General features: G+C 38.4%; 1 protein-coding gene across 1 annotated transcript; it reads right to left on the bottom strand.

Annotated features, from left to right (window-relative positions):
• Nucleotides 1-1138: 1138 nt before the first annotated feature.
• Nucleotides 1139-16628, bottom strand: LOC140240632 (caspase-3-like). Its single transcript, XM_072320386.1, has 10 exons — nucleotides 16550-16628; nucleotides 12658-12791; nucleotides 12048-12157; nucleotides 9788-9887; nucleotides 8139-8441; nucleotides 6892-7029; nucleotides 5133-5350; nucleotides 4440-4527; nucleotides 2155-2334; nucleotides 1139-1350 (listed from the first exon to the last, which is right to left on the bottom strand). The coding sequence occupies exons 2-10, from the start codon at nucleotides 12746-12748 to the stop codon at nucleotides 1139-1141; spliced, it is 1440 nt and encodes a 479-aa protein (XP_072176487.1). The 5' UTR covers nucleotides 12749-12791; nucleotides 16550-16628.
• Between the last annotated feature and the right edge of the window lie 9265 nt (nucleotides 16629-25893).

Below are 25893 nucleotides of genomic sequence, written 5' to 3' on the forward strand. Positions count from 1 at the left end.
GGATACGATCTATAGTTTGCTCGTAAGCCGGTTCTTTAATATTCATACACATTTTACCCTTTTCATTGAATGAATGACTTAACTTATCGTGCAATTTCACATCGGGTTCTAACTGGTGTGTTCTAGAATGCTAAGATCTAAGGGTAAAACCATATTCTGCATATCCATGTTGGTTTGACACTGACATCTGCCTGAAGAAATTCAATCATGAAACCCATTATATACCCCGATCGCTTGAGATCGTAGCATGAGCCCGGCGTAAACGTATCACTGTCGCTCCGGTCGCATCACTGTTGTAGCGAGGTCTTGATAAGCGTACGAATATCACAACACAGTCGGTTCGATCGCAGAAGCAGCCCGTCTCGTCGGACTTGAAATGCGGCAACAACGTGGCAAAGTTGTATTGACATCGTGGCGCTATCGTCTACAGCGCAGGTTGAGCGTGGAGAAACCGTCGTGTAATCGCTTCGAAGGCCAATAATGGAGATTTATGGCGATCGCGCCACGATTGGTTAAATCGTCACAAATCGCCATGGTCGCCTTCCTAGTGAGATGGGGCCATATTTTTCCATACAACACACACACACACACACACACACACACACACACACACAGAGAGAGTTATCTGTCTTAAATTTGCAGTGGCCTTTGATTTCTATTAAGTGTACCGTGTACATAGACAATCAGAATAAAAAACAACAGACAAACACACACACACACAATCCCAAAATATATTTACTTTGTACAACTACATGCACAAAGGATGTAAGCTGTCCATGTCATGCAACTTTATCTTGACTATTCACAAAAGTGGTATTTTGAAAAATTACCCGATATATCTAAAGCTTTCCTTCCATCTGTCCATTGCAGCATAGATTAACTGATAACATACACCATTATATCATCTTCTGTTTCAAATGATGGGACAGCCTCCTTTTGAAATAATAGGTCTTCACCACCTGTCGAACAATTCAAACACAGCTGAGGACATCAATGTATTCAATAACCGTGGTGGAGAGTTGTGAAAGCAATGGCCATCCACTTTCAACACATTTTTTTTTTCTCATTTCACCCCTCATCCCCACTCCTCGGCCACACCCCCTTTGGGTATAGACAGTCACACACATGACCCATCCTATTATAGAACAAACATAAAACGCCTGGTGAAGGTGCAGACAAAGCAGGGCATCTGCTTGGCCCGCCCCTCCGAGGACTCCCTCCACACCATCCTGTTGTTGACCCGGACGAGGATGTCGAGGATGTGCTCCTTGTCCTTGAACTCGGCGATGACGTCGCACAGGTCCTTGACAAACCAGGAGCCCTCTAAAGAATCGCGCCATGCCTTCGTTCCTGCAGATTGGAAGAGTCAAGTTTATGGTGTTGTTGTTGTTGTTTTAAAGAAAGAAAGAAGAGAGAGAGAGAAGACTACGGTGCATGCATCCTGTAGGCGTACTCTTGCAAGGAAAGTTATGAGTTAAGTGTTGAGTTCCAGTGAGAAAGTAAGCACATAACGTATCTTGCATTCTATTGCACATTTCATATTCGGCTGAACAGCAAAATGGATATACAATGTAATACCATCTGATGCGTATTGAAATGGAGGAGCTTGCAATATGAATATTACTGCACCTTAGGTCTATGGCATGTTTGTTAATACTGACTTAGCTCCGATACTTTTCCCCCTACTTTTAGATGTCAATACTAGTATTTCGTTTAAATAAGGACTTAAGGCTATACTGTTGTCAACATGGTTATTTACCGCTAAAATTGGTTAAAAGCACAGAAAAGAAAGTTTGATCCATTTCAGGAGGGAATTTCCAAACATCCAGAGGACTATTATATGCAAGAGATGAATACTACTACTCATGTTTTCCCCCAATTAATCCCAGTTTCAAGTAATAATTTAACCTACTTTTGGTGAAGATGCCACTAGGTCTTCATGGCCTACAAAAAAAGGGATTTTACCATCATGACGCACAAAATATTTTCGTATACTTAACTTTATTGTGTCTTTTTAATTGGAATGTCACGTCATCTATCCTTTTGACACTGTATAGAGAACAAACAACGTTCATATATTTCTTCCCATCTTGTTTGAAAAGCTTCACGCACACATGCAGCCTACTGAATCCGAAAAAGCCCTAAACCTCTTACCTTCCGTTGTCGCATAAGCTATCAGGACGTCTGAGTTGACTGGTCTCGTCAGGAAGCCAGGAATTTCAAAACTATCAAAAACTTGTTTTGACGATGACCCCGGTATGCTATCGGCGTAGCAAACTCCTCTCACATGCTCTTTGCCACGACAAGACTGGATAATGAATATCTTTGGCATGTCTGGAAAGAAAATGAATTAATGTTTTAAATTGACGGATTGATAAGAAAGAAAAGAAAAACAGCGCTTTATAATCTTCAGAATCGTCGGAAAATTAAGGAAGACAAAGTTTGAAGCCATATATACGCAAAGTCGCTGCAATTTTTTTTTTATACACACTCTTAAAGTAGTTGGGCAAAAATGCCCAACTTTTAACCGAAACCGGGCAACATACTGTCCACACAACTATTGGTTAAAATTTGCCCATCTGATGTTGGGTACTGAGTTTGCTATGTGGTTGGGCAAATTAAATTGCCCATCAGCTGTTGACCAATCAGACTTTACCCAACTTCGCAATTTCCCAACTGTTGGTTATATTTTGAGTTGGGTAATCATTTGCCCAACCAATTTTACCCAATTTGATATTGTTGACAAAATTAAGTTTGTGTTGAATTATTTGATGTATGGGTTTTTACCAGAACATGTGCATGTCAAGTCATTGTTCATATTTAACCTATCATAATCCTACAGCTAGTCATAAAGCCCATAACTACAAGTACATCTGGGTCTAGACTACGTCCTTCACCTAGTAAGTACCAGGGATGTTTTATTTAGTTGTAATGCTTTAAGACATGGTTACCATGTAGATTACACTTTTATTATAAAAATATGTAAATACCTCATAAAAGGTACAAGTTGAAATTGTGAATATCACGGCAATAATATTTGATAAATTTCTAATACATTTCAGACATTACAAAGTTTATTGGAGTCATAAAAAATCATTAAATCTAACAATATTTTATCCTTTTCACGAAGAGAATTTGAATAGCTTATGAATATCCATGAGCAAAAAAAAAAACAAAAAACAAAAAACCAGACAGTAGAAAACAATAGAAACCAACTGGTATCAACTGGTTACAAAATTTTTAGTTACTGGGTTTTAATCTGGAATGAAGTGGTAAGCAAGTTCAGTCAGCAATATGGGTTTCAAATTGTGTCATCTATTAAACTATTTGCACACCGACACACACACGCACATATATATATATATATACACACACACACACACACAAACACTCACAAAACACAAACTAGCAATATTGTAGGAATATTCTGAAGTTTGCTCCCACAGACAGATACTCTCACAATGTTGATTTTTTTTAACCTCTCCGGTGTTGACGGAATAAAGGGAAACGTAAGAAAATTATGTCAAAATACGTCCACAATGTAGCTCTTGCTTATATATATATATATATATATATATATATACTGTTTAGATATATATAGACAATACAGTGCGTGTGTGTGTGTGTGTGCGTGTGTTTTGTCCCCCTCCCATTCCTAAAACAGAGAACACCCTATAATTCTTGGTACCCCCTACAAAATCGTAAGGTTCGGCCATCCTTCTATATGGAGGCCTATACCACAAACACACACACACACATACACACACCGTCACATACATACACACATACACGCGTACACGCACAGACTTTTTTTACTTGTCCATGAAAACTTTTACCAACTTGAAAGGACCAATTCTGTTGGGAAATATTCGCCCAATATTTAAGTAAGAATAATTGTCCATATGTTGGTTTAATCACCTTAAAGCTCAATTGGGCGATAATTGCCCAGAATGATGATGTTTTTGTTTGTTTGTTTGTTTTTTTTTTAACCAACCAATGATTAATTACCCAACTAAATTTACCTAATATTTTAAGAGTGCACAGTGTCATTTCAACTGAGGTCATTTGAACAGATTGCGTTCTGTACATATACACTGTACATTGAATGAGACAAACAACTAACTTCATCCAAAACGCGACGCTAACATCCACTGTAATGGATGTAAGTGTGTGTTGCATAATTATGATAGTACAATGTAATATGATTACAGTATGCAAACATTGGACATATCTTTCTGGTGTACTGTATAGTACTTAGCAAATTATGACTTGCAACACAAGTTTGCGAGTGGCTGATTTTGTGATCGCGAAATGCATTAATAGAATGAGAAAGATATGTTTATCCTTCTCAAGAGATATTTAGCGATTTCTTACCTCGGAGATGTATAATTATATACATTGCATTCTCAATACATGGTCAGCTATCCATTAGGCATTACCTTTCATTGCTGGTATCTTGTCGCCATGGAAATAATTTATGATGTCATCAACCAACATCCACTTTTCATCAGCCATCAATACTCCATCCTATTTGTTCAAAGTGTGATGCATAAAACGAGAGAACTGAATAGAGACAGTAATTTTGAATCGTTACCAATTCACAATTTCTATTTCAAAACAAAAAGTGCACTCCTTGCAACTGATTGACAAATTGCTCTGCATGGACGTAAAAGAGCACAGAAAAACAAACAAACAACCAAAAAACAAAAACACAGAATAGAGAGTGTGCTACCGGCCTAACAAGATGGGTTGACATTAAATACTCAAGTGCTTAAGGTATGTCATTCCGAGGTATGGGGGAGTACCGGCCGTCGTTTGGCTAAGTCGGTACAGTGCCTGCCGCCAAATCCAAGTGACCATGGTTCGATTCGTCCCCTCCAGCGAGGAATGAATCTTATTTTTTTTTTCTTCAAGATTAACGAACCTTTGGAACAACGATTAACATCATGATTCAACTTCACGTGCCACCAGTATGTGTCTGGGTATATCCTATTTTGAGAATATCTACATAGATCCTAAAATATTGTATTATGCACAATACGATACGATATCCTGTGTTTCCATGAAATCATTTCTGTGAAATGCAAAACTACAAGCTGATACTGATAAAAATATAATATTATTCCTGTTACCTTTTCTGGTCCATCGGTCTTTGTTCTCTGTGGTTGCCCGTGCGTCCCAATGATGAAAATAAAACTTTTGTATTCTCCCTTTCTCAGAGTGCTTTGTGAAGTACGAAGGTGGTTTTCCAGCTCTCCCTTGGTCACATCCTTTTTATATGTCAGGTCGGAATAATTGTCTCCAAGGTCTCTGAAGAGACCTCGAACGTTCTCTTCATCCGTCTCAGCTCCTGTAAAGACACAGCATAAGAAAAAAAGAGATAAAAAATCTCAATATGACAAGAAATGGTAGAAAGGCAAGTGCTCGAGATATCTACCTTAATAGTCTGTGTGCCAGAAGCTGAACCTTGTCTAACCGTGAAAATGATTTTTTTTTTTTTCCTTTTGGAGGGTGCTGAATCTGGATCTGAAAGATGAAATTTTTGCATCCTTGAGGGTTTTTAGATATCAAAGATCAAAAGATGGCCACCAAGACGGCCGCCAAAATCTTAATAATTATTTCCTTATAAAAGGGTGAAAAAAAAAAATGTTTCACCCCATTTCGAGGGTGCTGGATTCGAATATTGATGATGCCTTTTTGCGCCCCTGAGGGTTTTGAAATATCCAAGCTGGCGCCAGAATGGCAGTCAAAAATTGAAATTCTAATTGAAGAAATTCTAATTGAGGCATTTCCTTTCAAATTGCGATAAATTGGAAATCAGTATTTGTTTTAAACAGTATCAGCTATGTCAACGATGCTAAGTCAAAATCTGGTTGATGCAACACTTGCATCCACCAGGGTTTTGCGATATATTGAAAAAGGGCCTCTGAAAACTGATATTCATATTTCCTCATAGAGGGTGGAATGTTGTCTAACGTTATTAGGGGGATGGAACCCACGATTGAAAAAAGAAAACCCAATTTTTTCTATGTACCTTTAAATTTAGCAAATAGTTATAATCAGGGATATCTAAAATGACCGCTACTGGCAACAACGGTACACTATACAGGAAAGTCATATAGTGCATGTCTCATAAGATGTTCTACGCACACTGAAAAGGTTGATTGACACCCCCCTAAGCCGTTAAGAGATCTGAGACTGACACTTACGAACAAAAAAGACTGAATGCCCATGGAACACCATGTAAGACAAATTCCAAAGGTCATCGGATTCTTATTTTCTCTCAGTTCTACCTCCTGTCATTTTAACGACTTTAAATAAAAAAAAAATACATATTTCTCTCTGTAAATTTGCCTGTTACCCTTTATATTTTTTTATTGACTTATTATATATATATTTTTTTGCTATACTAATTTTCCTGTTTCTGAAGCGATCGCTCTCCATTTCCTTCTCTTCCCTTCTTTAATGAGCATATCATTAAACAACTCGGTGTTCTGGGCCCCATTTCATAAAAGATGTTAGGATAGCAACTCTTGCTGGAATGTCATCTTCCAATAGCAAAAGCCAATGAGGAAGCTTGATTTTTGTCGTTACCATGACAACTGCCATTCCAGCATGGGTTGCTATCATATCAACTTTTTATGAAATGGGGCCCTGACTGGTGGGCACCAATCTTATAATCAGTAATGGAAAGCTGCCACGTTCACACATCAAAATAAGAAATATTCCAAACAGCTCAGGAGGGAGGGAGAAACTTGTGTGTTATACGTGCAATCAATGAGCAAATAATTAACTATTCTAATGTTTTCATAAAGCATCCTGTAGAATCAAGAAGGAAAAGGCTTGTTTTCTTCCCCTTCTAGGTAATGGTATCTCTACAGCAATACACACCTAAACGACGGTTTGATCTGCCAGTAAAAATATTGTTGATGAAAAGGACGTGGCACTTTCCTGGCTCGTAGAATAAACGGTGATTAAACCCTTTATTCCCAGAGGCGCTATCGGATGTACCTCGGGGAAGACTATCCGCTAGATATCCATTTAAATTATAAGAAGATATAAAGTATTGTTAATCATATGTAATCACAACCATAATGACAAGTTAATGCCATGCAAGATTGAAGTATTTGAATGAATGATAAAAAATTTGAACAAGATCATGCATTGCTTTTGAACAAAATCATGGATGTAAGGACACGTAAAACTTTTAAAACTACAATATAAAGCTATCAATAGAGGATTTCCATGAGGTAAGCCTATATTACCGAGGTGTCAGCAACTTTCCACATTTTCATTTCATATCGATTCATTTTCATATTTCTCACATAAAGCACAAAAAGTATGTAAATACGAAAATTACCAAAATAAATACATAAATTAAATGAAACTTCACAGGAGTATACAACATTTGTCTTGTAATAAACACAACGTCTGTACACATGAGAGTTTGAGTATGGTTAAAATGCGAGCAATATGATGGGGCCTGAAAAAACGCAGACAAAGAATGAGGAAGTTTTATCTTTCCTTTGATTAAAAAAATCAATGAAGAAAATAACCAAATCAGGTAGAAAGATTTGGACAATTTTCACTTCATTCTTTTTTTTCAAGTATATCTATACTTATGATCGTCGACATACTTTTGACGATTCAATAAGGTGATGTTTAATAAATATAGCATAATCACTGAAGTGAATTCATGTTTGGTAATTCTGATAGACCTTTCGAGTTCTTTCCATATATAATCATGCCACGTGTGTCATATATTTTGTGTACTTATCTGCTTTCATTCCTTCCTTTGTGTGTCAAAACAATCAAAATGATATGACTGCATTAGTTTAATTCACTAAAATGATGACATTACCCTATATGAGCCTAATGATACGAGTAATTCTGAATCTTATAGTAAACGAATATGATATCAGTATTCATTTTATTCATTTCCGAACCTTATTGTCTTTTACCAATCAGATGCGCTATTGATGTTAAAAGTCAACAAAATAATAATGACATTAACTCTATAGATCCTTTTGAGTGTTTAATGTTGTCTGTAATTTTTCTCAGAAGTGATAGAATAGATGAGAAACTAGTGGTTATCGGAATTGGGATAATGATGGAGAGGGAAATTAGCTGCTGCTTACACATTGGAACCTGGAAACTTTGAGGCTGGCGAAGGTCATGGCGGCTTGCACTGGATGGCTGAGGATGGGCAACATTTGGCTGCATGACAGCAGGGTCTCTTGGTTCGGCAAATTGCTGACTGTTGTACTGAGAGCCACCCATGTGTTGCGGCTGGGGAGGGTAGTGGGGTGGAGCAGCGTACGACATGTACGTAGTTCCTCCTGGTGGAATGTAACCCCAAGGATGCAATGCCGCGGGGTGATAACCTTGTTGGGGCACTTGTTGGGTTGAATCAGAAATGTCTTCTCCCTCCACTGGGTAGTCTATGACCAGAAAATCAAAAGGAAGTAAGATAAGTAGAAAAACAGAGAGACAGAAGAAGCAGGTATGGATGTCAGACATGGAGATACAGAGAAACGAACATCGATATGCCACTGACCAAGGAATAAAGGAAGAAAAAAATTACCCAGGAGTGACCACCGGGAAATGTTGAGGTGAATACCAAAAAGGAATGCACTAAGCAGTCTAATGCACATATAGCAACGTAAGGAATCTTCAAACACAAGAAATCTTCAAGTCTTTGCATGTTACAAACTGACTTTCTCTGCTCCATCTCTACTCACTAATCATTACACTGCAGGGCCGGAGGAAGGGGGGGGGGGGGGGAGGGCCTTGGGCCCAAACTTTTCTTTTCACCATGCATGGGAATACACAAGGGTATCACCCCTTTGCCCCTCATCCCCCCCCCCCCCCCCCACTGTGTGAGCGCGGTAAGGTCTTTGTTTTTGCGCTGAAGACCTTGCTGATGAAACACGGGAATGGCACTTAAAGTATGAAGTGCCCCCCTCCCTTTTGAAAACTTGACGTCGGCCATGCACTGTTAATAAAAAAAAAAAAACCCGTAATTACAACGGTTCATTCGTTGCAGCATGTGGTTTATCCTATCTCAAATATCTGCATTAGACAAGAAATTGGTATATCGGTATGTATTTTTGGCTTTCTTTTTTTGTTTTCTATATTTTGGTCATTTGTTGTACTCGTGGTCCCCATCTTAATCTTTACACTCGATTCTAATGCTGGGACCTACGCTCGACAAGCTTGCTTCTAAGTACAAGTAGGTTCAATCATATTTCTTTAGCAATTATTCTCAGATTCCAACTTTCACAGATTGACCACCATATTCTATTAATATGTTTGCAATATTCTATCATTCTTCTTTGCTAGATAACATGCATTATTTCAATTTTGTTTTATTTGATGTGTTTTCACTGAGATTATGAAAAATAGATTGAAATTGATTCTTCTGCCATTCCATCTTGTTACATAATTTTTTATGGGAAAGTGATTAAACGGTCTTTTATTTTTTAGAGCAACACTTGCAGTTCGACTGCAAAGTTATCATATTTTCTGACTGCCTATGAATCAAACACAACATACAAAATGTAAACATAGATGAGGACATACATTTTGCATGCACATTACATGTGCATATTCCATTAGAACTGGACGTAGCAGATCCATCAATGTTTACAATGTACCCGCTCTCAATTAAATGAGAATAGATGGAAATGAACAAACAAATGACATCAGTAACGTTCGCAGACAAGTTATGAAACACATTTTATCTAATCTTTGTTCATTTCTTAGAAAAAAAAGGCAAATTACTTACGCATTGCACGAAGTTTCATCTCTGCCTCTTTTATGATTTCTCGATGGTTATCTGCGTCAATCAACCTGAAGAGTTTGTGGAGCTTTTTGTAGTGTCCCAACTGCAGAATATGCGGTGCAAAATTTCACTTTACATAACTGACAATGCATGAAAATAGTCCCTCTAAAGAGGTAGAGACCATTCACATTCAGGTTAGAAAAACAGAAACAAAAACAGGAGATAACCTTTCTACTGCAGATGATCTGAATACACTATTGTGCTCGTATGTAAAGTATTTTGATGTGTTTACGTTGTTTGACAAACTAACCCATGTGGTTTCATGCAAACGATACGTTGATAACGATTGAGTTCTGTCATCGCTGGTCATGCCACTTCACAAAATGATATCAAACTGACATGAACTGGTACTGAACTGAACAATGCGCAACACTACTCATAAATTCACTTCATGTTGATGCTGGAATAACGGAAATCATGGTAACAGCAAAAGTGAGGTATCTGAATACCAGTGGAAATAGTTGTATTACCAGGACCGGCGGAACGAAGGGGGGGGGGGGGGGGGTGGCACTTTTTTTTGCACCATACATAGGAATACATCAATTTGTCAATACGCGTATACGTTTTAAGGGTAAAGATGAATTTTGAGAATAAGAGTAGAAAGAACTTGACTTGAACTATATGAGACGTAAATTTCATTGAGAAATTCTATTCCATTAATGAGAAATGATTGAGAATGTGATTCATATAATGACGTCATAATGGCGTCACGGTCGACTGATCACAATGATTTTATTAGACAGGTCGTCTTTGGGACATGATCCATATATGATATAATTTTGAAATTGATAGGCAGAGGACTTTCTGAGTTGACATCTACACAACTTTTGAGGAGAAATAAAGAAGAAGAAAAACAAAGAATCAGTACAGATACAGAAGTTGATCCGAGAGGATACTCGAATCACCTAACAAAGAACCTTGACCTCACTGCCCAAAACTATCCCTATAGATTCTCAAATTAGCAATACATGTATAAGTTTAATGAACATGCATTTTGCAGAAATAAGCGTGCATCACAAAGCCATGATTTTGTGTGATGATTCAACATCTAGTAAAACAGGTCGACCTAACCAATCTTGGGCTTTCTTATTTTCCGAAAGCGCAGTACTAGTACTTCTTTTACATATATGTAAAGTTTGGGATTATCAAACGATAGCAGTTTTTCCAGAACACGCTTTTTTTTTTTAGAATATGGTGACTAAGTGTGGCTTAGAGTTCCCTATTAATTTCTTAAAAGCTTTAACTCACTCTTCACTTACAACTCTAGTAACTTTTGAAAGATCGATGATACTGCTTTGAAAATTTGTATTAGTCATAGATGGAAAATGTTAATAGAGCATGATTAATTTAATTGTTGTTGGTATGAAGTTTTACATCCTGTGGTTTGTCCCATTAAGTACGGTAAGATTAAACACTTGAAAAGATGCTATACTTCAGGGCCGCTTTTCGCAGTACACAAATTTCCAGAACAATCATAATGTGCATTCATAAGAATTATTATGTAAATAGGTTATGGAGAGATGATATGAATTGAGTAATCATTTTAACAAAGTCTGTTCTTTCAGAATCTGATGTTATCTAAAAATCTTTGTTCGGAGACTTAAAATTTAAACGAAACTAGTATATGATACGAGCATCATAATAGTCGTATGCACAAAGTACGGTAGGATTAAACACTTAAAAAGATGTTATACTTCAGAGTCGCTTTTTGAAGTACGCAAATTTTCAGAACGATCATAATATTATGTTCATTCGTAAGAATTATTATATAGATAGGTTATGGAGAGATAATGTGAATTGAGTAATCATTTTAACAAAGTCTGCTCTTTCAGAATCTGATCTTATCTAAAAATCTTTGTTCGGAGACTTAAAATTTAAACGAAACTAGTATATGATACGAGCATCATAATAGTCGTATGCACAAGGTACGGTAAGATTAAACACTTAAAAAGATGTTATACTTCAGAGTCGCTTTTTGAAGTACACAAATTTTCAGAACAATCATATGTTCATTCGTAAGAATTATTATGTAGATAGGTTTTTGAGAGCTAATTTGAATTGAGATATCATTTTAAAGCTCAAAATCTGCTCTTTCAGAGTCTGGGTTTGTGATGCAGGTCACAAATAATAAACAGATATCCTTTGAGAGTAATCAAAACATTTTTATGTAGTTGTATTATTACGAAAACAATGATAACTTTACCTTGAATATTTGCTTGGAAGCAAGTTTGTCAAACAAATTATCTATTGTTTTGATGGTGCGCTGAATATCACCGGCACCAAAACCTCCTAATTCCTTCTGCCGTATTTCCTCTGCAATAAATCACAAGAAGAAAAGAACTGGAAGATAAACAAGGATTGCACGTGAGTATAAGGAACATAATGTAAACAAAAATATATTGTTCCACATTTTCAAAACTGTACCAATAAAAACACAATGAAAAGAATTCTACGAAATATGACTTTTATGAAAAAAATAGGCCTACACATTTTTTCCATGGACTGTAAGCTAACATATATGTTACGGGTGATATAATTCTCCCTGCTTTCTAAAACAGGTAAGGCAAGTGCCCTTCATTATGCTAGAAAAGTGAAAATGTGTTGTAAAGTTTCTGTATTTTTCTTTTGTATTGTCAAACAACCGACAGAATATTGCTGAAAAAAGGGCGGGGCACATAATTAACTATACAAATAAATATATTACGTTCGACCTCTTTGCATGTTTAACAATTTCAGCAATCTCTATCAAATGAGCATGGCTTCTCTTGTCACAACAGAAATGAAATCTAACACTACAAACACCTCTAACTTACTCTTCATTAGGTCAAATTGTTCATCTGTAATGTCATTCCTCAGTTTCCGCAACATTTCACGTTGGATTTCCTTCACCGCCTCCTCGGACATCTTTGCCTCCAACAATCACTCGATGCCTGTGTGGAAAACCCTGCTGGAAAGAACACAGTTCCACACAGTGTAAGAAATACAGTGTGAACACATTTTGAACACAGAGTGAAATCTTCACACTGTTAAATTCGAGTGTTTTCACAGTGTGAACACATTGTGAATCATCAGTTCACGGTGTGACACAGAACATCACCATGTGAACATTCTGAAAACCAAACCACAGTTTGAAATCATCTCCACATTAAATTTCGAGCGTTTTCACACAGTCGAATATGTGACCACACTGTGAACATATGCTGTGGGACACCGTGTTCAGTAGGGAACCCTTGAAATATCACAGCGTCTCGAATTTCCAAACCTACAGGATTGGAAAAAATAAGAGCATAATGACTTACATTAGGTTAAGGATTTTGTGTGTCTCATCCATGACTTCAATGCCATCAGCAGATCCACTGCCAAATATGATTTTTTTTTCAAATATTCGTAAAAGTTCATTACTTAGACCAGTCTGACTGTCAAGAGCAAATTTCTGAAATCAATAACTCTTCAGATGTGCACACCAGTAGTGTACAGAATTGGGTGCTTTTAATTTTTTTTTTTAAATTTAAACATTTAAACAATTTCTTCACTTTCAAACTGATTGACGTCAAAACTTTCAAACTAATGACATCAAAAGGACATGCAAAATTAGCTGTAAAGTTTTGACGGACTTGGTTAGCTATTTTGAGGAACGTCATGTGTGAAACAGCTTTTATCTTGTGATCAGGGCCATTAAAATCTGAGACGAAACTTTGAAAGCACCTTTGTGCTCATTATTATGAGCATCATAAACAACATAAATATCATCTCTTGAAAACAAGGACTAATCGCACTGGAGATTAAAAAAAATGGCATGATCTATAAAAGGATATTATTTTTTCGCAATAATTGGTTGGATTTTTGTGTGCACATCACAGGCAAAAAAAAAAAAAAAAAATTCGAACGCTAATTTGCGTAAGTGTGAATCCCACTAATACAAGCAGGGATATCTTTCTACCTCTTGAAATAGCTCTATGGAGTGTAAAAACTCAGTCAAATGAGTCCATGGAAAGAATAGTCGCATTAGCAGTCACTCAACGACACTTTCATGAGAATGTAAGAAAGTTCTCATCTAATCGGCATGTGTCGTCAGTGATTAATATTTGACATAAAAAGAAATTTTGAATTTCATATATATGTCACACATTTGAATTAGCCAAAATACGGATTCGAACTCGGCAACTTGGAATAATATGTAAAACCGTTATTTATTTTCATTTTCGATTTTCACCATTCGGTAAAAAAATCTATACGAATTATATGTAATCTGGCGATCATGCAAGAAGTGGATCATCGAGATTCAAATTTAGTACCCTTCAGTTAGGTTTGAAGCATCATTTCTTTTTTTTTTTTTCGTTTGATTTTTCACCATGCATAAGAATTTCAGTCTCGGGCGGTCATTTCAGTGTCCATGTTGAATATCGCAAAACCCTGAAGTATGCAAAAATGTCATCATTCATATTGTTACTCAACACCCTTGAAATACCTCCCCTCCCCCACCCATTTCGACCGTGAGGAACTATGTAAGGGTTTCAGATTTTGGAAGTAATTTTGATTGATTGCCGTTTTGAATATATCAAATTTAAAAACCTCATAGGATGCAAGGGTTGCTCCGTCAATATTCGTATTCATATTGAGTTCGAAATTGGCTAAAATAATAATAATAATAATAATAATAATAATAATAATAATAATAATAATAATAATAATAATAAAACACTGAGCGCACGGCAAAACAAAGTCTAGCCTCTGGAACACAGACTAGTTTGTATTTCATTTGGCAACTGGTAAGCCTTTACGCTTTCCCTTCCCCTTTAACACTTCTGAAATCAAGAGTGCAGTGTATTACACACAAGATATACAGTGTGCGTAATAGAGAACTTTGAGAATATCGTTTGACGAACAAAAAGATAATGTCGAATAAAAAATGCGATATATAAATTACGCAGTGTGATTTTGTTTGACAAAGCCGTTATTATTCATTACATTCCACATACTTAGAATGTTGCAATAGGATTGGTCCAGAGCTGATCACGTGATGAAGCGTAGTTTTGCCCATCACATCACCTGAGAAGAAAAGTTCGTTACACTCTATGTTGATAGGCCCTTTTATTTCGCTGATCTCCACACAGTCCACACAGTCCTAACGCAAGATGAGTACGCGCGAAAATAAAAGTGCGTTGCACTGTGGACTATCATGTGACCTAGGTCACTTGATAGTACACAGTGCAACGCACTTTCACTTCGGTGCCGCGCGGTACGGTGCGCGCAGCAAATTCATTGTTTTGTCATCTACGCGCACACGTAACCTAAGCCCTAAGGATACCTAAAGACAGCTAAAAAGGTTTCAGATGTGGAATAAAATGGGAATTTCTAGGACCCTAGATGTGGATATAAAGCAAATAATCAACTTTTAGTTTCAGGCAATGAGACAAACTATCACTTCCTCGGCGATCTCAATGTGTACGCTATCTTTCCTCAGCTGCGCATCGGAAAGATAGCTACATCCAGATCGCCTCGGAAGTGATAGTTTGTCCCATCACCTTCACCAATGTTGATTATTTGGGAGGAGAAAAATCTCTTTGTTATTTGCTTATTATATATCTCATAATTGAGATTCTTATGACTGATTGGTCAAAAGTATATCACGTGACAAGGTGTAGTCCCGTCTATCTTGCCTTAGGGTTTTCAGGTAAGTGATAGAAAGGCAAAACCCTCGTGATAGTAAGTCGAAACCCTCGTGATAGAATTCGTAAACCCTCCGCGACTTTTGCACACATAACAAGTACACGTAGACTTCGCGCGCGGTGTCCGCAACCACCCCAAAGACGTTGCTTTGACTGTAATACGCGCATCGTAACACAATTTGTGCACAATCAGCTAGTTTAGCGCACAGCGCAGCAGGCATGTTTCAACACGGCATAGCGATCCGCCGAGTGCTCCTCCGTGATTTGAAGTGAGCTGAATCAAAGATCGTACACTTTGTGTTTAGGATTTCTTAGGATCCCGAAGCAGAGACAAATTTCAACATGTTGGAAAACATGTTGTTAAAACACGAGCGACGGGAACGTGGATAATAACATACTGACATAATCTTCTGCCAAGATTGTATGCAGGAGCTCGCAGAAGGCCGCGTGAGTACTGGATAGTCTACAAAATGTACGAAAACCATGCAAGCGAGCGTTGTGCCTAACGTTAGAATCTACTTTTGACTAGCCCTAGATCTTGACATTGCTAGTTACAATACCAGTTAGACCTAGTCTTAAACGATGAGGTAACATGCAAAGTAGAGTCTGCTACAACGGGAGAACTTCTGATGCCTTCCCTGTGAACAGCGGTGTGAAGCAAGGCTGTGTCCTCGCACCGACACTTTTCGGAATCTTCTTCTCCATGCTCCTTCAGTACGCCTTTGTTGACTGCACAGAGGGAATCTACATCCGTACCAGAGCGGATGGGAAGCTATTCAACATCGCCCGACTGCATGCCAGAACCAAAGTTAGAGAGGTTCTTATTCAAGAAATGCTGTTCGCTGACGACGCTGCTCTGGTATCGCACACAGAAGCGGGATTGCAGAGGTTTGTTGATTGTCTGTCCCATGCCTGTAACGAATTTGGACTAACCATCAGCCTGAAAAAGACTAAGATATTGACCCAAGGCACTGACTCTCCTCCAGACATCTCCATTAATGTCACACATCTGGAAGAAGTGGACTCTTTCACCTACCTTGGTTCAGCAATCTCCAGTTCCCTCTCCCTTGACAATGAGATAAGCAATAGGATAGGGAAAGCTACTGCAGTCATGGCCAAACTGAACAGGCGCGTATGGAACAACAGTCAGCTGACCAAGAACACCAAGCTCTGCGTTTACCAAGCCTGCGTCCTCAGCACCCTGCTATACGGCTCTGAGTCCTGGGCAACATATGCTAGCCAGGAGAAGAGGCTCAACACCTTTCACCTCCGTTGCCTCAGACGACTCCTGCACATAAAATGGCAGGATAGGGTGACAAATGCAGAGGTCCTCCAGCGTGCCGGCATTCCCAGCATGTTTTCACTCCTCAGCCAGAGACGCCTGAAGTGGTTGGGTCATGTGCGTCGAATGGAACCAGGTCGCATCCCGAAGGACATGCTGTATGGAGAGCTAAGCGAGGGGTCTCGTCCCATGAGAAGGCCGCATCTCCGCTTCAAAGATGTGTGCAAACGTGACATGAAGACGATGGACATCAACACCAACACATGGGAAGGTGTAGCTGAAGATCGTCCGCTATGGAGAAGCACCGTCAGGGAGGGCGTTCAGAGAGCTGAAGCTGTAAGGCACGTACAGCAGACCGACAGGAGAGCTAAGAGAAAGGCACGGGCAGTCTTAGTAGGCCAACAGACTTCATCTGCTGCAAGTGCTCTAAGGATTGCCACTCAAGAGTGGGGCTTTACAGCCACTCAAGGCAGTGCAAACTTCTTGCCTAGCTAGTGCTACGCCATCGTTTCTCGAGACGAATGGATGCCAACCGTAACCGTATATAAAACAAACAGGGAATCTATTAACTGCTCTTTATTTGGATGGTGGTGGAAATTATCACTCCCTCGGTGCTTTTCATACCGACCCTTCCATCATGATAGAAGGGTCGGTATGAAAAGCACCTTGGGAATGATAATTTCCACCATCATCCTCATGAGCAGTCAATATTTGTATACTACTACAATGTGTCTTGCCCGTTGCATAAAACTCCAACCGGACTTTTTTCCGGTTGAAATCACAAAATTCCGGTTGGAAGCTCCCAACCAGAGTTTTTATGCAACGGATTTTACATTCTTAGGTTAGCAACCTTAAAAAATTCAGGTTGGGCAAATCCCAACCTGAATTTTTTAAGGTTGCTAAAAAAGTTTTATGCAACGGGACCCAGGGAGCTGAGAACACCTCCCTGGTCTTGCTAGCCTATCCGATAGGCGTCGGGCTGTATCGATACTAGACTGATACTATCGCTATATGGAGACGGACATGCGAGGGCTTCAGCCCGAGCGCCTATCATCACTCGTTTTCGAATCATTAGTTTTCGTAGATATTCTACGAAAAACTGGTACGTATGTATGTTGAATATGCATTAAACGCGTAAAGGCTATATTAGGCAACTCCAACAGCGTAGGTAGAAGATGGTTGATAGCCAAAATAATTATTCTTTCAAATTCCCAATAAAGTGAAATTGTCAAGTAATAGTACAAATTAAAACGAAAAATTTACAAAAGACTGAGACTAATGAGAATCAAAATGGCAAAGTAATTATGAAATCACGTAGTAGTTCTTATAAACCTACCCAAACAAACATGGATTCGTCCAAAAAATATGCAGTTGGAGATGATATTTGATTGGTTTAATCGATGAGGTCGATGACCACATAAGGCCTGTCTTATGAATCATGCATAAAAATACGCGTCGTGCATACGATAAGCATATCATGAATAATGATTCGAAAACGAGTGATGATAGGCGCTCGGGCTGAAGCCCTAGCATGTCCGTCTACATATAGCGATCAGTCTAGTATCGATACAGCCCGACGCCTATCGGATAGGCTGGTCTTGCGGACGAATGCAAACGGACGAATGCGAAGATGTAATCCGTTCAACTTTGCCTGAGACAATAAATCAATCATGTCGGATATCAAATTTTCTAAATATAGCAAACGGAATAAGCACGTATTAATGTAAGCCGTACCTTCAGAAGGTTATTTCGCTGGCAAGAACAGAACTAACCCTGCGTTGTCTGCTAGATGGCAGAATTAACTTCGCGTCTCGCCGGGGCTTCCTACAGAGGGTGGTGGCTTGATATAACTGCATCACACACTGCTCAGGGAAGCTAACGTTAAAAGGCTCACGAAAATTATACAATCTCATTGGTCGAGAGCCCTGCATAAATTTACATTATGTAGGGCGGGTCGAGAAAGATACCGCTGTCTCACTGGTCGAGAGCTATGCGTTGATTTTTAATGGCAGCACGTAGCATCCCTGACCCTGCAGTGGCGTAACTACGGGGGGGCATGGGGGGGCACGTGCCCCCCCAATCCGATGGTAAAAAAAAAGAAGAAAAAAAGAAGGAAAAAAAAAGAAAAAAAAAACCCTACCAAAATGGTAATTCAAGGGTTAGTAAACTACTTTTGAAATCGACATGAAAGGATGATCAAGAAAAAAGATATTTTTCTAAGATTTCTTTTAACCATATAATTAAAGAGGTGTTATAGTGAAACATTGTTCAAAAAGCCCGGAGACGACAAAAGATTGTGATTCAGTGTGATTCCTGGTTGGCATTTTGAATACAAGCAGGATGTGCGCAGTGTGCTCAGAACATCGGAATGGCAAAAAGAGTCGCTGCAATGTTGCGCAATGTGATGTTTGATAGGTTGTACACATTTGCTATCAAAGCTTGATCATCGATTTTGCAGTGTTGCTTTACATACTAGTCTATATTAAAATGCCTTACATTGCCAATAATAAGACTTGACCTTGGCTATTTCCTAACTTTTCCATCTATATGAAACACACACACTCGCAAACACAAACAAATTAGGGGATGCTCTATATAAAGTGCAGATTTTGGACATCCTTCTCCCGCTTGGTCACTTCGACGCCCCCTCGCTGGTCATACCTCCCCCAATCATGAATATAAACAGACACCCTTGACTACCAGTGGCGGATCCAGGGGGCGCAAAAGCACCAGGCGCCCCCTCCCTCCAAAGCAAAAAAAATATACATGTAGCTACAAACGACAGTTTTTGGACTGTAAAATGTCAAAATTTTCAAGCTCGCTCGCTTCGCTCGCTCGCATTTAATCGTTATGCAATTCTCCTGATGTTGCTGTCAGTAATTGCCAGCAGTTGTGCCCGGTGCGCCCAGGCCCTCTCCTTAATTTCCAAAGCGAAAAAAATGTAGCTAAAAACGGCAGTTTTGGGACTGTAAAATGTCAAAATTTTCAAGCTCGCTCGCTTCGCTCGCTCGCATTTAATCCCTATGCAATTTTCCTGATGTTGCTGTCAGTTATTGCCAGCAGTTGCGCCCGGTGCGCCCCCTCCCCTTAATGTCCAAAGCGAAAAAATATAGCTAAAAACGGCAGTTTTGGGACTATAAAATGTCAAAATTTTCAAGCTCGCTCGCTTCGCTCGCTCGCATTTAATCGTTATGCAATTCTCCTGATGTTGCTGTCAGTAATTGCCAGCAGCTGCGCCCGGTGCGCCCCCTCTCCTTAATTTCCAAAGCGAAAAAATATAGCTACAAACGGCAGTTTGGGGACTGTAAAATGTCAAAATTTTCAAGCTCGCTCGCTTCGCTCGCTCGCATTTCATCACTATGCAGTTCTCCTGATGTTGCTGTCAGTAATTGCCAGCAGCTGCGCCCGGTGCGCCCCCTCTCCTTAATTTCCAAAGCGAAAAAATATAGCTACAAACGGCAGTTTGGGGACTGTAAAATGTCAAAATTTTCAAGCTCGCTCGCTCCGCTCGCTCGCATTTAATCGCTATGCGGAAGGGCAGTTCTCCTGATGTTGCTGTCAGTAATTGCCAGCAGTTGCGCCCGATGCGCCCCCTCCCCTTAATTTCCAAAGCGAAAAAATATATCTAAAAACGGCAGTTTTGGGAACATAAAATGTCAAAATTTTCAAGCTCGCTCGCTTCGCTCGCTCGCATTTAACCGTTATATGCCATTCTCCTGATATTACTGCCAGTAATTGCCAGCAGTTGCACCCGGTGCGCCCCCCCCCCCTGAATTTCCAAAGCGAAAAAATATATATAGCTACAAACGGCAGTTTGGGGACTGTAAAATGTCAAAATTTTCAAGCTCGCTCGCTTCGCTCGCTCGCATTTAATCGTTATGCCATTCTCGTGATGTTACTGCCAGCAACTGCCAGCAGTTGCGCCCGGTGCAACCCCCTTAATTTCCAAAGCAAATATATATACATATATTTGTATATATATACATACGTATATCATTATATATAGCTACAAACGGCAGTTTGGGGACTGTAAAATGTCAAAATTTTCAAGCTCGCTCGCTCCGCTCGCTCGCATTTAATTGTTACGTTATGCAATTCTGATGTTGCTGCCATGAGGTGCCCCCCCAATGTCTTGACCCACGGTACGCCACTGTAGACCCTGATGATAGCCTCTGTAAACACCCTCCAACTGTCAGTACAAATAATTATAGCGAGAGTCCAGGAACTCAGAAAGCGTTCACGCACCCGTTAGAGATGCTTATAGCTGGCCAGCAAATCATGCATAACTGGATGCTTTGCTGAAATTACTGGATATAACATACGTTATGGCCAGCCTTGTACTTGTGGCAAGCTAAAAAGAAATCCGTAAGTGAGTCAATTTGACTTAAGGTTGCATGATAAGCAAATGGATTTCGGAAAAAAAAAAATCTTGTCACTCGCCCTATGTGTGTCTATGCAAAGATAGACACGCAAAGATCCGCTTGAGTTGAATTTCGGCCTGAAACTTTTCCGTATATAGTAAGTGTTGCTGTATCATAAGGTATAGGACATTAAACATTTTTTAACACTTCAACTATTTCTTAGTATACCATGTCTGATTTATTTATTCTATTTATTTATTTCGAATCTTTATACAGAGTGTTCTGATCAGCATAAAATATACATATTCAAACAGCATAAAATGGACTAACAAGTTTCAAAACGACATAATATAAAGGTAGACACACATCAAGCATTGAGGATAAAATAGAATTATACAATCGTGTAGATTAAAAATAATTCTAACTGCCGGTCTTCCTCCTGGCTCTGTTATTTGTTAAAATCCAGTGAACATGAATAACAACAAAAAAATAATCAATTTGTTAAAAAATATATTCTCGTGACAAATTAAAAACGAGAAATACAGTCAAATATAAATATTAAGTGAACGTATGTAGGCATACACATATCTACATATCTGAAAATATAATAAATCAAATTAAATGAAGGTAGAAACATCTACATTGTAGAAAAAAGAGGAAATGATTCAAAATCACGCTATGGCTATCAACTGCCACTCATCACGCTGTCCACTGCGAGTAAAAGAAAAAAAAAGGGGGTGTCTTATGATCAGGGGGATCTCCTTAATTATCAATGTAATGTTTTGCCTTCAACACAAGCTTCGGCGCGTTCCAAGGCCTAACGCATTTGTAGTAGATGTACAATTTTGTATATGTATACCTCGATACTGTATTACTATATATTAACCATTCCAAAATACAATATTAAATGGATTAGTCAGATACCGGTTAGTGATTGACTAAACACAGTCACGTGATGGAGGCACATTGGTTATGTTCGCCCATGGGCAGAACATTTTTGTAATGTTTTCCCATGGGAAGACATTTTCACGTAACAAATGACAAACGATACCAAACGATTGAACGATCATAATTATTTTCGCGCAATCGATAGGATAAATTTGCCTATTCCATACAATGAATTTGAATAACCCACATAATATAACAGATGATGACTTTTGTTGTCTGGAACATGTACCAAACGTTCTACCCTCAGGGTTTGAAATGCTATTTCAAACCCTCTCGGGACTTAAAACCTCAATAGCATTTCAAACCCTTCGGGTGGAACATTCGGTATGTTCCCTCCCCCGCCAGTCATCATCTATAAATAAATGTAGAACGGGTCACACAGTAATAGCCCGTGTTGATACGACACACTTGTACAATGTACGCAGTTCGCACTGTTTTGAATTACACAACCATGACAACAACATCCAATGGCATACACGCGACTCCCTATTATTGAAGTGGTGTAGGCCAAGCGGGATCTCCATTTACTAGTAATCCCAAGGGGTACCAGTACTAGTACCAAGTACCTCCTTGATAATCCCAGCAAGAAATTCAAGATACAGTGCTTAAAAAAAATACTCCACACAGTTTCAATCCAAGAAGAATACGCTGAAAATACGTCAAAGGGCAAATTGTTCATACCTTATCATTCAAACTACATGTATAACATTGTGGAAACGAAACATACGAGAAACAAATCCCTCTGGTTTGGAGCACAATGCAGACATGAGGGCAGGTCAAAACGTATTACCGTGCTGGGGGAAGTCATGTGATGAAAATGACGTAATTTAGTTATAATTCGTATACTTTTTGTGATCTGGAAGAAAACTTTGGAAAAAATAAAAAATGGATTTTCTACCAATCGAAAAAAGTTTGATACGTATCATCGGAGAGAGAATATCCAGCTTTCCATAACCATTCACCCCAAGGTTCAACGAATTTTAATAACAAACTATATATGATTATAAAAATATAAAAATAACATAAAATACTATATAATTATAAAAATATAAAAATAACATTATAATAACAAACAATCTGTGAAACAAAGATAGTGAGGTCTTTGATAAATTCGCACAAAGTTCGAGCATTTCATGAAGGAAAAATGATCACTGAATTTTGATTGAGATAAGACGAAAAATATGTATTAGTGGAAAAATAATGAACTTTTAGAATCCGTTCACCCCATTGTGCAACATTTGCTCCTTACAGACAATGACAGAGATATGTTTGTTTTCTTACGAAGTTGTTGCCGAAAGCACGTGTTATACTTTACAGAAGTGACGGGGGAAGAGAGGTGATGAGATACTAAAAAAATGGGTGCTTGACAATGATAAAGCAACCCCTTTACATGTGTTTAAGGTTTTCAAAACTGCCTATATTTCTTTTTTTTTCCTGCAGATGTGATAAGTTTAACCAGTTTAATCCCATATCATTATAACACAAGGTGTACATGTTAACTAAGAGATGGCAGTACAGTGATCACAAGTTTATATTTTCTTCTACAAATTTCCTCTAAGGACTTGGTTAACTCCTAAGTATGCAGCACGATTTGTACTTTCACAATGCCACTGTGTGGTATTTAAGACCCGATAGCGTAGATGCAATAGCGCGAAGGCTTGCCCAGTTCGGATATAGTAGAATCTCCGTAACTAATTGTGTATAGCTCTATCACTGATCTCTGTGAGTATGCCTATAACGCTCACAGCCGAAAAATCACAAAATCAGTGTCGACCAGTGCTATTCGTGGTTTTCGAATGTACCCCGGTGGGTAGTGAATGAATCTGGCCTTATGAATCCCTACGCGAACGGGTCTTTGAATACAGGTACTATGCAGCATCCACATTGCACCAACTCAACTGACTTGACACATTCATATTCAAAAACTTTGTTACAACCTGCTTTATTGTAATTCACTATTCTGGAGAACAACAAAGATTATGAAAAAAAAAATACACACGAGTAACAAACAATTCTACCGATTATGCTATAATCAAATCTGTTGATAATATTATTGATGCGCTTATTAAAAAGGAGCACATAATTGGAGTCTTTATGGATCTTAGTAAAGCATTCGACACTATTGATCATGACATTTTACTTGAAAAATTACATAATTATGGCGTGAGAGGGATTACTTTGTCGTGGTTTAGAAGTTATTTAAGTCATCGAAAACAATATGTTGCATTTAAATCCAGTCACTCATCATATTTGAACGTGTCATGTGGTGTCCCTCAGGGATCTATCCTCGGACCCCTACTTTTTTGATTTATATTAATGATATTATCAATTCCTCTCCTCGTTTAAACTTCATCTTATTTGCAGATGACACCAACGTTTTTTTATTCCCACAAGGATATTGTAACACTGGTTGATATATTAAATATGGAATTAAGTAACATTTCGAAATGGTTTAGAAGTAATAAGCTTTCATTGAATGTTGATAAAACATGTTTTATACATTTTCATACGCTTCAATCCCAACCCACCCTTCCTCAAAGTATTTCTATTGATGATATAAACATTGCTGAGAAACATTCAACCAAGTTCCTAGGAGTGACCCTAGATAGCAATCTAACTTGGAATACTCATGTCCAGAATATTATAACAGCAATATCCAAAGCAACTGGTGTGTTAAGGAGAATAAAATATTTAATTAATGATCAAACTTTAATGATGTTATACAACACCTTATTTCTACCATATGTAATGTACTGCAATATTGTATGGGGCAATTGTAGCAAAACCAAATTGAACACAATTTTTCTTCTCCAGAAAAAGGCTCTTCGTATATGCACACATTCAAATTTTTTGGCTCACACTGATCCCATATTTTATCGCCTAAAAACTCTAAAGGCCCATGATATACTTTTATACCTAACTGCCATATTTATGTATAAACACATTCGAAATTTATTACCATTTTTCCATAATGCCCTAGTAACCAATGACCATATTCACCCATACCCTACCCGTCGTTCCCATGATTTTCATTTAAGTAATCCAAAGCTTTTACTTGCTCAAAAGTCGATTAGACATCACGGTCCGGATACATGGAACACTCTGCCTGAGGAGTTGAAACAGTGTGCCTCCTTGTTTTCATTCAAAGCAAACTTAAAGAAGCATATTTTACTGCAGTATACTTCAAAGACGAGTTAAGCATGAATAATTTATATGACTCGTGTTGGTCTCCCGATAGCAACATCATATGTCTTCCAGCAAACCAATTTTATTATTCTAAATTCCAGCCTATCTGCCCCTGTGCACTTTCAAGCACCTGCACGCACATTCACCACCATCACACATCAGAGTTTATTTTCCCCTGCTATATTCGCAGCAGAATTTGTATTGTTACGAATTTAATACGTCCCTACCTTTTCCTCGGGCCGGCCATCTTTTCAAGCAATGCTTACAATGGCGGCCCTCTGCATTATCGCTTCTTAAATGTAATATTGTTATTGTAATCCCTGCTGCATAGACATGCATACTGTAATACTATATCATTAATTTCCTTTTATATCGTTGTTATGCAAGTCAAACGACTCTGTTTCAAATACACTTTGTATGTTTCCCATGTTCATGATTATGTAATTTATGTATATATTGATTTGCAGAAAATAAAGTATCCATCAAAAAACAAACAAACAAACAAAACCGTAACACAAAGTTCGTCTTTTATACACGGATCATTCGGTGAAGCTTACATGAGATTTATCTATTATGCTGTGCAAGACTGCCTTGAGGATATTG

The sequence above is a fragment of the Diadema setosum genome, chromosome 17 (genome assembly GCF_964275005.1).
Source record: "Diadema setosum chromosome 17, eeDiaSeto1, whole genome shotgun sequence".
In the NCBI taxonomy this organism is placed as follows: Eukaryota; Metazoa; Echinodermata; class Echinoidea; order Diadematoida; family Diadematidae; genus Diadema; species Diadema setosum.

Coding starts and splice junctions, on each gene's coding strand:
- LOC140240632 (XM_072320386.1), bottom strand. CDS start 12,748: ATGTCCGAGGAGGCGGTGAAGGAAATCCAACGTGAAATGTTGCGGAAA. Junction 9,888..12,047: donor CTTCCAAGCAAATATTCAAG/GTAAAGTTATCA, acceptor CATATTCTGCAG/TTGGGACACTACAAAAAGCT. Junction 8,442..9,787: donor GATGAAACTTCGTGCAATGC/GTAAGTAATTTG, acceptor TTCTGGTCATAG/ACTACCCAGTGGAGGGAGAA.